This window comes from Rhinolophus sinicus, linkage group LG03, assembly GCF_036562045.2.
Source record: "Rhinolophus sinicus isolate RSC01 linkage group LG03, ASM3656204v1, whole genome shotgun sequence".
Lineage (NCBI taxonomy): Eukaryota > Metazoa > Chordata > Mammalia > Chiroptera > Rhinolophidae > Rhinolophus > Rhinolophus sinicus.
This window is the reverse complement of record NC_133753.1, coordinates 172,237,875-172,251,043: the sequence shown is the minus strand read 5'-3', so window position 1 is coordinate 172,251,043 and position 13,169 is coordinate 172,237,875. Positions and strand designations below refer to the sequence as shown.

The 13,169-nt window shown below is 38.1% G+C and overlaps 1 protein-coding gene across 1 annotated transcript in view; it reads right to left on the bottom strand.

Moving 5' to 3' along the window:
* Positions 1-13,169, bottom strand: part of PLCXD3 (phosphatidylinositol specific phospholipase C X domain containing 3) — a 140,854-nt gene that overhangs the window by 50,557 nt on the left and 77,128 nt on the right. The window contains exon 2 of the mRNA XM_019748556.2: positions 5,476-6,184. Coding sequence (XP_019604115.1) covers positions 5,476-6,184 — 709 coding nt within the window. The remainder of the gene's footprint in view (positions 1-5,475; positions 6,185-13,169) is intronic.

The following is a 13,169-nucleotide window of genomic DNA, read 5'->3' as shown; positions in this document are numbered from 1 at the left end:
CCACTTGCTGACAGCCTACTTTGTTTTCTACCTTGGACTGGTGAGCTCTTCTTCAGTATCTTCTATTCTTCTTCAACCTATATAATCCATTCAGTTTTATTCCCTGAGGTCCAGTTTTGATTTGCCCCCTTCAGTGACTCCCTAATACTTATTTAAGGAAGCTTGGAGTCCCCAGACTACATTTCCATCCTGCATCATCTTCTCCTTCTGCCTTTCCTTGACTCACCTCCCATGTTCCTTTACATTTCACTCTGTTCCCACCAACCCTGACTTCTCTTCCTCAAGATTCTCTACCTCTTGCTGCTCTCTCAGGCTGGGAAGCCACTGCCACCCACTTCTGCCATCACAGTCCTGTCCTGTATTCAGAGCTGACCAAAATCTTTCCAGGATCTCTCTCCTTTAAATTGCCATAGGCTTTGGTCTTTAATTCTCCTAGTTTTTCTAATTTGTAGTTAGGTCATGTACATATGATCTTGTCCTTTAAAATGTCCTTGGTGCTTGATGGGTACAATGGTGTCTTACTAATTTTAATATGCTCACAGAACTTAGGGCTGCTCAACAGATACATACTAATGGAGCCTAGTCCACTTGAATAGACTGACAATTTCATCTAGATAATGAGCTACAAACAAATTTCCAGTCCCCCCTGGATTCTCACAGATAGCAGGGAGAGAGTATGGGGCAATGGGTGTAAGACTCCATGTCTGAGATCACACATGAAAGCACAAAGTGATGTCTAGAAAAGAGAAAGTATTCAAACGTTTTTGTTTTATGAATAAACACAATAATGGAGTGACCTGGATTTAAAGACTGAATCTACCTTTTCTTAACTGTGTTATCTAAATAAGTTGCTTGACTTTTCTAAGACTCCACTCCTTCATCTTTAACATGGGATGTTTTACAATCGTATGTAGTTTGGGGAAGTTTTGTGACAATTAAATCAATCAATGCCTATAAAGAAGTTAACATAGTATTAAACAGGTAGAGAACAGTTAAAATAGCTTATTGTTATCATTACCTAAATTGTTGGCCTATATAAATATTGTCTAAATTAATTAAAATCAATTTACTTGCAAAAATGCACTGCTCCTTAAAAACTCTGACAGGTGGTTTGACTCATTTTTTTTTTTAACGAAAAAGACCTATCATTTAATAAATTTCAACAAATTAGGGAAGGACTTCACTCAAGCTGCATACCTTCTTTTTAAGAATGTGTGAATTCTGTGGGGGTGAGGTGCAAAAGCTGGTGTTTGAAAAATAAATTAAAAATAGGTCTTTAAGAAATAAAAAATCTGCGTCTTTTGGCATTGCTAAAATGTAGAAAACGCATCTGCAGTATTTGGAACCTGTGGCCAGATTGAAATCCAGACTGGATCTAGTCTCCTTGAAAGCCACCCACGCCTTCAAACACTGTTTTCTAAATGCATGTGCTCAGAGTTTTGATAACCCAAATATCAGACATAATAAAAAGTTATAGAGGAACTAATCAAATGTGAGATCTTAGATTGTAGGATTTAAGGACTGGAAAGGATCTTGGAGATAATCTAGTTCAAATTCCAAATTTTGCAGCTGAAAATACTTAAGGCTCAGAGAATTCTTCCTACTGCTTACTGATTCCTCTTTCAGTGGCAAAAGTGAGTCTCATTACATTATTTTGGTGTTAACATAGGAGTTTGGGAATGAGCAGCTTAGGTATAATAGCAAGAGGAAAATGTAAGAAAGAGTCTTCTTCGTGGGCTTCTTCGCTTGAGGAAGAGAGAGAGGTAATGTGATCTTGGGGAATCAAGGGTTCTTTCACTCTTTTACTCTTTACAAGGCACTATGTAATGGCTGACAATGACCTTTTCCTCTAGGCCACATGCAGAAAGCTGAAATATGTGAAAACGAGACAGAATAAAACCTCTGAGTTTCACATTAATCCCATACTCAGACAGAAACTTTGTAATTGGTTTCAAAAGAGGTCTTTCTAGTACTTCTGAGATGAAACTCTATTCGAGAATGCTTATAGCACAGCTATCACAGCCATGTTCAGATATATTTGCAAACCATTTACAAAGATTTTGTATAAATCTACAGAAAACATAAGTTGACTGTACCTACAGGGTTTTCATTTCTACTTTTTAAATTCTTTCTTTCCATACATCGCTTTCTCTTATCAGTGATACAGCTCTACTATTGCAGATATAAAAGCCAGAGGCAAGTAAAAAGTTCTGAATCAGAGCAGATGGCTGAGGACTGTTTTAAAAAACTAATTTTATGGGCTGTTAATAAGTATGATCTGAAAAAATTTAAGTGCTTAGAAAACATTGTATTAGTTAAATTTAAACAGGATTCGTCACTAAAATACTTATTATTGCCTTTTATAAGCTAATGTGCATTGTTAACTCTTTTGGGAGAACTGCGTAGATATAATATATAAAATTTTTTCAGCACTTTCCTAACTTATTTGATTTTCTTTGCCCAAATCCTACTTTAGTGATACTCTACTAGAACATAAGTAACAAAAAGGAATTCAACTTATAACTTGCAAAGTTCTAAACTGCATGAAATGCCATAAAAGAAAAATGAACGTCTTTAATTTCTTGAGTAGGTTCTTCTTGACTTCCCAAATGCTATTCCCTACACAGGTAAAAATCAGGGTATGGTTCTTGGCCAAATGCAAAGCAGGCATGTTATCTGGAAATGTGTGTTTTCCTAAGCATAGAACTACACGACAGACGGTAAAGATGGAATGGCCAGGGAAGACTCCTTTCATGCCCAACATGTAAAAAAGCTTCTTTCATTCCAGAGAGAATGGAGAGAATTGGAGTTGGCTGATCCCCAGCCCCTCCTGCCTCTTCCCCATCTCTGGTGGGTCCTCAGGGATTCCTCAAAATCTGGGGGCTCTATGGGGTAAAGTTGAAAAATATACATTCTTATGTGTATATAATATAACTCACTCTTTTGAAGTATATAAGAGGTGGAAATTGTTACTTACCAGAGCAATTAACTTTTCTAGAAGGTGGTGCTATTAAATAAAAAGCCATCTTATCCTGCTGAATACCTTGATGGGATGAGTTGAATGAAGGCTTAGGGCCAGGAGAGAGGTGAAATAATCTAGAGGAGAGAGTAGAGTCTCCAAGGCAATAAGGGGTAGGGGAAGCAAAGAGATGAGGAAAGGTCATGGAGAACAAGGTAGAGGAGAGGACTCAGTCAGAGGACTTGAGGCTGGGGTGAAAAGTGGTATAGATGCGGTCAGGGAAAGATCTCCTAGGCTCCAAGATTTGTAACTACAAGTGAGTCTAAAATTCAATTTTAAATTATCTGCATTGCTATGATTATAAAACTTCCCCTGTCTACTCAGATCTTTAGTAAAATCTAAAAACCAATGTGGAAATTGAGTAAGAAGCAAGTTTCATGTCTCAAGTTATACAGAGTGGAATATGGACAAGCCCCACGGGACAATCAATCCCTAAAATGATGTAATACAGAAGCAGCCAGAGGTCATGCCACAGGGATGTAAGAAATGTAGATATTGTTAGCAGAAATTCTAGGGAAGTTCTTAGACTTGCATAGCGTGTACAATGAAGGGTTAGGGCTCTTATTTAAATCTTTAGAAATGGGTGATCCCAGCTAATATTTGAGTAACAGAAGAAAGTTATGATTTTGTATGGAGGAATATTTCCACCCCAATGCCTTGTGACTTTGACTGCCAGAAATGCCAATAACCCCCAAATGAGTTGGTTTGTATTCCTACGATCGGTTGGCTACATATACTTGAATGATTTACTAGCACTTTAAATTTACTATGACCCCAACTGTTATCTTCCCAATTTCCTCCCCAAGTCCTCATCTCTTTGTTTCCTCCTTCTGTGAATGTCTCTATCACCCCTGCTACTTCTCAAGAAGAAACCCTTAAATCTTTTCTCCCATTCATACCACACAGCTTAATAGTCATCAAATCATCCTAATTTTTGCTGTTTGCATATAGTCCCATTCTGTTTGCTCACTTCCCTCAGTTTAGCTTGCTTTACTTTGCTAAAACAGTTCTGAACACCTCCTAACTGCTCACTCTCTTTACTCCATCTAGCCTCAATGCTGTTCCAGTTATCTATCTAAAATGCAGACATGGGCAAGTTACTCTACTGCTAAATATCATTTTCCAGCTTTCCATTGCTCACAGGATGATGTGCCCCATAGCCTGGCTGAAAGCCTTCTCACAGTGTCTTCCTGTCCCACTACAAGCCTCATCTGCTGCCATTCTCCACCCTACATGACATGCCATGCTGCTATAAGGCAACACATACTATTTTCACCTCATCTTGTTCTCTTTCCCTAAAACAACTTTGACTCCAAGCAAGACATTTATCTTCTGTTCCCTTACCATAATTCACACTATCAAAGTTAAAAGTTATGATAGAAATTACATTTTATCTTCAGACATTGTTTGTATTAATAAAGTCAAAAGAATAAATAATATATACAATTCTACATGGTGTATCACCCTCATGGGAAAGAGCCACAGAGATCTTTGGTGATCGCTCAAATTATACCTCACAGGTAACCAGTACTCTACATACCTGGCTGGGGTTGAACAATGGAATGCCCACTCTCTGGAGGCTAACCCTTGTTTATGGTATAGTGCGAAGGCATAGAATATGGCTTGAGACAAAAGGAGGTTTCAGACTTTCTTTCATCATTCTTTGTCCAAGTGGGCTTAGGAAAAACATATTACTTCTCTGAACTTCCACTCTTATCTGTAAGACAACAGCTACTTCCCAGGGTAGTTGTAATTAGATCCAATGTAATTAGGTATGTAAAAAGACTGCAAATGTAGAGAAAGGACGTTGTAACCTATGAAATGCTACACAAATATGAAAAGGTGCACTATGAAAAGAGAACTGGACATGGAGTGAAAATACATGATGCCGTGTGTTGATCTGTGTCCTACAGAAATATATATTGAAGTCCTAATCCCCATACCTGAGTGACCTTATTTAGAAATAGGGTGTTTGCAGATGTAATTGAGTTAAGATGGCAGCATTACAGTGGGCCCTCGTCCAATTTAACTAGTGTCCTTATAAGAAGAGAAGACAGAGACACGGGTAAAATGCCAAGTGAAAATGGAGGCAGATTTGAGTGATGCATCTACAAGCCAAAGAACACCAAGGAATGCCAACTGTTAGAAGAAGCGAGGGGAGAGGCATGGGAAAGAGTCTCCCTCAAAGCCCTTAGAAGGAATCAAACCTGCTGACACCTTGATTTTAGAATTCTAGTTTCTGGAACTGAGAGGCAATAAGTATCTCTTGTTTGAAGCCACACAGTTTGTGGTACTTAGCTATGACAGCGGTAGGAAACGAATACACATGGGTGCGAATTTTAGCTCTGTCACTTACCGTCTCTATGAATTTGGGTTACATTATTCGAACATTTTTCCTGACATTTTAAGGAAAATATGACCTTTTCCTGATACTTTAAGGAAAATATCACACTTACCTTTCTGTGATCGTTTCTCTGAGGCCACTGGCCACCCCTTTGACCACAGTGCTAGCTTTGGGGGTCAGCACCACCTGAGATATAAAAAACGAGCCCTTCTTTCTTCTCTCAGTGATGGACGCCTGAAGAAACTGAATCAGTTTCTCCGGGTCTGTGGTGTTGGCCCAGGGTGCTGGCATCATCTGCCCAGGCCAGAGGAAGGGCACTTCCAGAGCCACTGGACTGTGGTAGAAGACCAGGATTTGATAGTCCTTCTCCCACAGGTACTTTAGACTAACTTCCTGGGCAAAAATCGCTGGGCACATTTTATTTCCATAGATGTCTTTCAGCATTTGAACCAGTTTTTCATGGTGATATTTCTGCATCCCATAAAAATGGTTGAAGTCCAAGAACACCACCTCTTTATGGTGATCTGTGAGGAAGGCATTGATCTCCTCAAGGCCTTCATTGACTTTGGCACTGAACAAACCATGAGCAAAGTACAGTTCATTGTCGGGGTCTCTGGGCTTGGTGGAAATTCGAAGATCAAAATACCGGATCCCAGCTCCTAGCTGACCAGTAAAGTTCATCGTTTGAGTGGCTAGCCATTTTCGCATCAGCTTTTTGGCCACAGTTCCAAACACAGAGACAAAATTCTGGACAGTTTCTGGCTGTTCAGGCCCAACTGGTGAGGCTTCGTCAATGTAAAAGCTGAAGGAATCATGAGATCCTAGAAAAATAACAAGGCATAATATGGTTATAGTTCAGTCCTTTGTCCTTCCCACCTTCTTTCCCTCTTGCAATGACTATATCTGTCCCCCAAATGAGCCAAAGGAAATACTAAGCAATATTTATCTAGTGCATTCTCAGGCCTTAGGAGGGTCATTTTTATAGCCTAGTATAGTACATAGAGCCTTTCAATAGACCAAATTGATTGTAAAATAATAAAAATTCTTTCTGATCAATATTTTTAAATCCAAATGACCATATTCTTCTTTTATAAACAAAGAATTTCATGTATTCATTACAATTGGCTTTAAATACAGGTGGTAAAAGTGACCATTCAAAAAGTAGGATTTAGGGGGACCCACAAGTTTCCAAATACTTTGTCTACAATGTTGCCCTTTTTCTTCATTTGTGGGTTGATTTGAAGCCTAGAAAGCTCATTTCAGTGAATAAAGAAGCTCTTTTCACAGGCAGATATTCAGTGTATGAATTGTTACCTCAGGAATTCTGGTAACAAGAGGTAACAAGATAGAGAAAGGGCTAAATAAGGCAAGAGGACAGTCCAATGTTGACGTATTTAACATCATTCCTGACCCTGCATTTAGGCAACTGTCAACTTAGAAGAAGCTAAGTACTTTTTATGCATTAAATAATTTTTCTTGCAAGTTAAGGCAACTGAGAGCATTTAAAAATTAACCAGTAGACGATTTTCTTCACAGCTATTTCCTCTCAACAGTAAAAGCTCTTTTTGGAGTTGGCTTCTAAATTTAAAAGAATTTGTTCTTAGGAAGAAGAAGAACCACCTGTTTGATTATTTACTTTTGGCAGTAACAAATATCAAAACTCCAGAAATATCGTGATAAGCATGTATATGATTTGCCTGTAAACACAGAGTGCCATTTAAAATGTTATTGGATCCAATAAAGACAAACTAGTTCAAGTTTTAATTTTACTTTTTAAAGTCTCCTTTAATTCTTGGGCATGACCTACTAAATAGATAAAAATTAACATATCCTGGATTTTTCATGCATTAGAAAGGGCAGATGTCATCATATCCCATTTGTTCCTCATACTTCCTCACACATTGTTGCCCTACTCCTGATCTACATCCCATGAGGTACACCTTTTTCTAGTTTTTTCACTTCTCCAACTCAAACACACACACACACACACACACACACACACACACACCCCTCTAAGTTTATGATCTATCACCTCAGGGCTTTTGTCTGATAAGCTATTTGAAGTAATTTTTTTCAGTGACACAATATTTACCTTTGTCTATATACCATATATATGTCCATCTATATCTACATCTCTATATGTATATCTATATATTATGTCTAGCATTAAATGGCCCATAGGAATCATAAGAGTATGGATTTCAGGAACCATGGTAGGTTGTTAGAGAAAATATTTTGAAAATACTTTGATACTTACAAATCATTAATGTTAAGATTTGACACAGATAACTCCTCAAAATTATAAGATTTTTTTCAAACAATGAAAGGCAACCCAAGAATACAGAAATGTCATGTTTAATTTAATCTGGAACTGTCTGATCTATTTATCTTTAGTAGATGGTATGGGAAGAAAATATTAGCACTTTCTAAGTAGGCAAAACTGGCAGTTTGGATCTGGCATTGGCAAATTTTAATAGGGTTTTAAATTGCTGCAATATTGATTCATTAGTTGCTGTTCAGTCAATTGCTAACATAAATGAAGAAACTAAACAATCTGTACTATGGCTGAATATACAAAGAGAATACGTTTAGACAAATAAAAGGTGAGTTTAAGAAGAGTTGCAAGTAAATGATCTGGGATTAAAATAGGTATAAATAAATGAATAAACTCAAAATAAGAGTTAATTTACCAAATTTTAAAAACTATTTTAAGTTAATTTCCAGGCATGTGAAAAAAAGGTGGATGAAAGTAATTCTTTACTTTTGTAATCTAATAGAAGACATAATTGGAAACAAACAGAAAGGGAATTAAATATGACCAGATTTCTTTTTCCAGAAATGAGTGGGTCTTTGTTTTCAATGTGACTTCAATTTCACTAGTATATCATGTGGTTATGTGGCAAATTAAAAAAAAAGAAGGGTAGGAAATTCATCAATTTTGAAAATCCCATAAAAAGACATTATAGTTTTTAGAATAAATTATTTGTTGACATTTAATGAAAATATGTTTAGGTCAAAATAATGTTAAAAATAAAAGTTAACAGTCAGAAGGAGAAGGCATGGGTACCCCACCAATGTTTGTTCTGAGCTAGGTGATTCTGAGGTGCGTGCACAACAGAATGATGCACTGGATATAAATAGTATTTGGAGAGGAGAATCCAATCATCAATCAATACAAAACACTATCTATGCATTTTGGGAGAAAATTACATAATCTAATGTTGGCCAACAAAGAAATATTTTTGTGACATTTGAATAATTGAGAGGAAATGTCTGGCCAGCCCTGTGTCTTTAAAACCAGAGAGCCCTGCCCAGCAGCAAGACAGTGGTAAGCATCATTTCTTTTTTCTTGGCCACATCCATGACCTTCCCCAACCCTCTGTGTGGGGCCTGGCTTTGAGAGGCTACAAACCTGATGGCCTAATTGTATAGGGCTCTAACCTCAGCACATTATCCTCTCTGCAAGTGGATCTGTACTGCCCGTTCACGATAGTATTTAAAATAAATCCACTCTTGATTTCTAATGGTAATGGAGGACAGAAAATACACAGATTATGAAAACAATATTACTTCTCAAATCAATTTTACTTGGTTTGGGACTCAATCAGTTCTCTCCAATTATAAATACATGATGCTCAATCTGACCAAAAAACAAACAAACAAACAAAAAAACCCTTTAAAATTAATTACTTAGTTTTTACTTGAGAACCTACAATTAATCTCATTAATTTTTGTTCACTGCATTGATGAAACTGATCAGCTATTTGGATTTTTTTTTTTTGAGAGACAAAGACCAAACCTTATTCTTGGCACATAATCTTGCCTCAGTCTGCCAGCACATGATCAATACAGGAGACTTTTTGTCATAAGAGATAATGCACAATATGTATCACAAAGCAAAACACTTCTAGAATTGAACAGATAATTAAAAACTACACATTTGTCATTTAATATGTATACTTTACTTGACATAATAAACGTATAGAAAATACATTTTCAATTAAATTAAACCTGGTATGTCTAACAGAACACTGAGATTAATCCTTTTGCAAAGGAAAAATCAAAATAGTCATGTTGTGATTTCTCTTTGGGAAATTTTTCTATCTTTCATATTGTGGAAAGCCTTCTCACTCAGCAGATCTCAGAGACAGTGAGCTGAAGGAAAGGACGTTGGTTTCCTTATGTAAGTTTTTTGATCCAGGACCAGATGCTAAATTTGATAAGCCCTATTACATAGATGCCTCCCAGGAGTAGAGAAGCTCAACATTCACCACAATTTCTTTAAACTTGCTAGGTCCATCCCTTAGACGAATAGGTGAGCTGACAGTGAAAAGTTTAAGAGCAGCAGTGTTCCAGTAAAGGAGCAGAAAAGAGAGCCTGCTCCAATTGCCACCCCTGGTGAAGCTATTAAGCCTTTGTTTCATATGAATTTCTTTTTAAGGACTATCCACAGGGATGCTAGCAAAATAATTAAAAGAGACCCCCAAGAAATAGAGAAGTCCTAAACCAGCTCAACTATGCCTTCTCGCTTTCAACTGTGGCATCTCATTTGTCTGGACTCTTCCCAGCGGAGTCAAATGGAATTGTGCTCTGAGGTTGTACACACTGTGCTGTGAAGCGACGATAACAACATCACAACCTTCTAAGCCGGGCAACACAGCATTGGGGAGGGCAGCTTCCAAAAATGGAAGGGGAAGAATCTATGTGCAAACATAAATATTTAAGAGGAAAATCAGTCTATGAGCAGTATTTGCCAGGCAATTAGAAGGAGAAACAGAGCCAGCTGCTTTCCTAGAGCAGTGGAACTTAACCAGCAGCACTTTTCACCCAGGGATATTGGACATGTGGACCCAGTTTGTGTTGTTACAACTGGAAGCTGCTGCCACTGGCATCTAGTGGGTGGAGGCCAGGGATGCTGCTGACCATCCTACAATACACGGGACAGCTCTCACAACAAAGAATCAATCATCTGGCCCCAAATGTCAGCAATAGTAAAGAGGTTGAGAAAGCCTCCTCTAGTGGAAACCATGCAGGCAGATAAAGTAATTTCCAGAGGTAGAAACCATGCACTCTGAATTGCCCTTCTCTACTTGTCATACACACATTTCTCACACCTATATTCATCTCTAACAAACGCATGATGCGATTCTGCTCTGAAGCTGTTCTAAATACTTACAGCAACTGAAAACTATCACGCATGAAGCATTGCTTCTGAATTTGTTTGAAACCCAACCGAATTTATGGCTTTGACACTTATTTTTACTAACATCTTGATTTTTCCTCCAAAATTTCTTTGAATTGTTCTGATAAGTTCTCAAGATGATCAGTAAATCTTCCTGGCCAAATTTAAACCATCTAGATAGACAGGTACCTTTTATCTATTGACCTTCATCTCTACTCCAGAAGCTTCTGTGTGGCACAAGTTTTGTGGGGACAAGATTTATCTAGCTCTTATTTATTAAAAAAGTCAAGCACCTATTGTGTGTAAGACACTGTAATGGGAGATCTGTAGGTGGATGAGAAGAGGTGGGGTGTTATGGAGATTAAGATAATAGCACTTATCAAGCAACGGAAGGGACAGTGGGTTCCTTCGATCCATACCTCGATCTTATGCCTCACCTCCTGCTTTGAGCAGTAAGCATTTGGTAGATATTTACTGAGTATCTATTATATGCCATACATTGGGTCAGGGATATGGAAATAAAACAGTATACAAGACTCATCTAGTCTCTGTCCTCGTGGAGTCCATAGTGGGGAGAAATAGGTAAGAAAAACCATCATCATCATGAAGAGGGATAAATGCTATGATACACTATACGTGATACCTTTTGATAAAAGAGTAGTTCAGTCCTGAGCTGCACATGATCTTCTAGAGATCATTACTAATCAAATGTAAAGAGTGAGAATAAAACCCCAAACCCACGCAACCATTAAGTATATACCTTTTCAGTGTTAAGGTGCATATGGATTGTTTGAGGATCTTGTTAAAATCTGATTAAGTTGGTCTGGGATGGGGCATGAGAGTCTGCATTTTTAATAAGCTCCCAGGTATTATCAATGCTGTTGTTTCAAGGATCACACTTTGAATAGCGAGGTATTAAGGTGATATTGGTATCCTCTTGCTTATCAACTACCCCGAGGCCACCTCTCCTAGGTTTTCCATGCTCCCCATTTCCAGTCCTTATTTTCTTCATATCACTAGCTTCAAGTTTCATTTTATTGAATTGCTTATTTGCTTAGCGTCTCTCTCCCCTTACTAGATTTTAAATTCCATGAGAATAAGAATCTAATCCATCTTGCTCACTACCATAACTCACCCCCCCAAAAAAGGTACAGTGATTGGTATATAAAAGATGCTCAATACATATTTTCTGTATGAAGTAATAGCTTTCCATCTCTCTAAACCTCAATATCCTCATCTGTAACCAGGTCTGACAATGCTATCTAGAGATAAAGATTGTAAAATAAAATAAATGGTAAACACCGACCATGGATCACAGAAAATACTAAATAAATATTAGCTTTTTAAATCACTATTAATTTTTTCTTCTGCATTATTAACTCTGAGTGCTAAATTGCCTGGCACATAGTTGGTGCTCACCAAATATTGGCTGAATGAATGAATGGGAATTGAACCAAAAAGTTATAAACACTGTGGCTGCCACAAGTTCTGAGAATTACTCAATGGAATATTGCCACAGCATCCAGGGGTGCTTTAGACAGATAAATGTGCTTTAAAGTCCTCTCCCTTTTTGATTCCCTGGACCATGAGTTACCTTTCCTGTACCAGACGCAGCAGCGCCATGACCACCATCTCTGGAAGGCTCTGCTCCTGTGCACGTGCCATTCCACATCATGACCACAAGGGCAAGTTCTCCTGGTATCAAGGTGGACCCCACAGCCTTCCCTCAACCGAGGACACCTGTAGGGCCTCAAGCGTAGGAAAGCTTATTCCACGATCTGCTTTTCCCCCAATAGTTTTATCCTTGGGGCATATACCTAAAACTGAGCATCAAAAGCAGCCACTGGAGGAGAAGCAAAGGAGATTCAGTCATCTTCAGGTAACATGCATCCTAAAGGAAAGGAAAACCAGTTGGCAAGGGAGATGTGGTGCCACACACTTGGCCCAGTCTTCCCGACTCGTCTTTAGAAGTCAGTTGTTTAAGATGCTGATGTCTTTCAAATGCCACCTTCTTCCCCTGGTTTCTCCACTAGAACCTCCCTGTAGGAGCAGTTCCCAGAGGTTGGGGCAGCCGTGAATACCTGTAAGAACAGGAGCAGCTCTCTATCTACCTGGGAAGATAGAAGGAATGGCCTGGGGAAAGGGAGGGGCAGGTTAGATAAAACGAAATCCATAATAACCAAAACCGACTATTCTGAAAGAAAAAGAAAAATCTCTATTTTGTTTTTTCCTCTAAGAAGAAAACAAATATAAAACATGGCAAATAAACAGTTCAATTATTATATTTTCTTAGATTTGAGAGCCAGAAGGCCTCTGAAGCCTATTTAGCTTTGTTCTTGCATGTCTGGCACTATCAGTTTTCCTTTAATAAATAATGAAACTCTGAAATAACACAACATTACCCTTAATCATGTTTGTGCTATGAAAGAACATCTTGAAATATAAGGCTTTGATTCTCTGATGCCCTCACAAACACCACTTCTTGCCAATAACTGGATCTTTTCTTATCAAAGAAGTGTTTGAGGCATGGGGATTATTTATTCCACTGGTCTTGCTTCCAATCTCCTGTTCCCTTCTTCCAGTTTTGGAATTGGGACTTGAGATCTGGATATGTAGAGAACAGC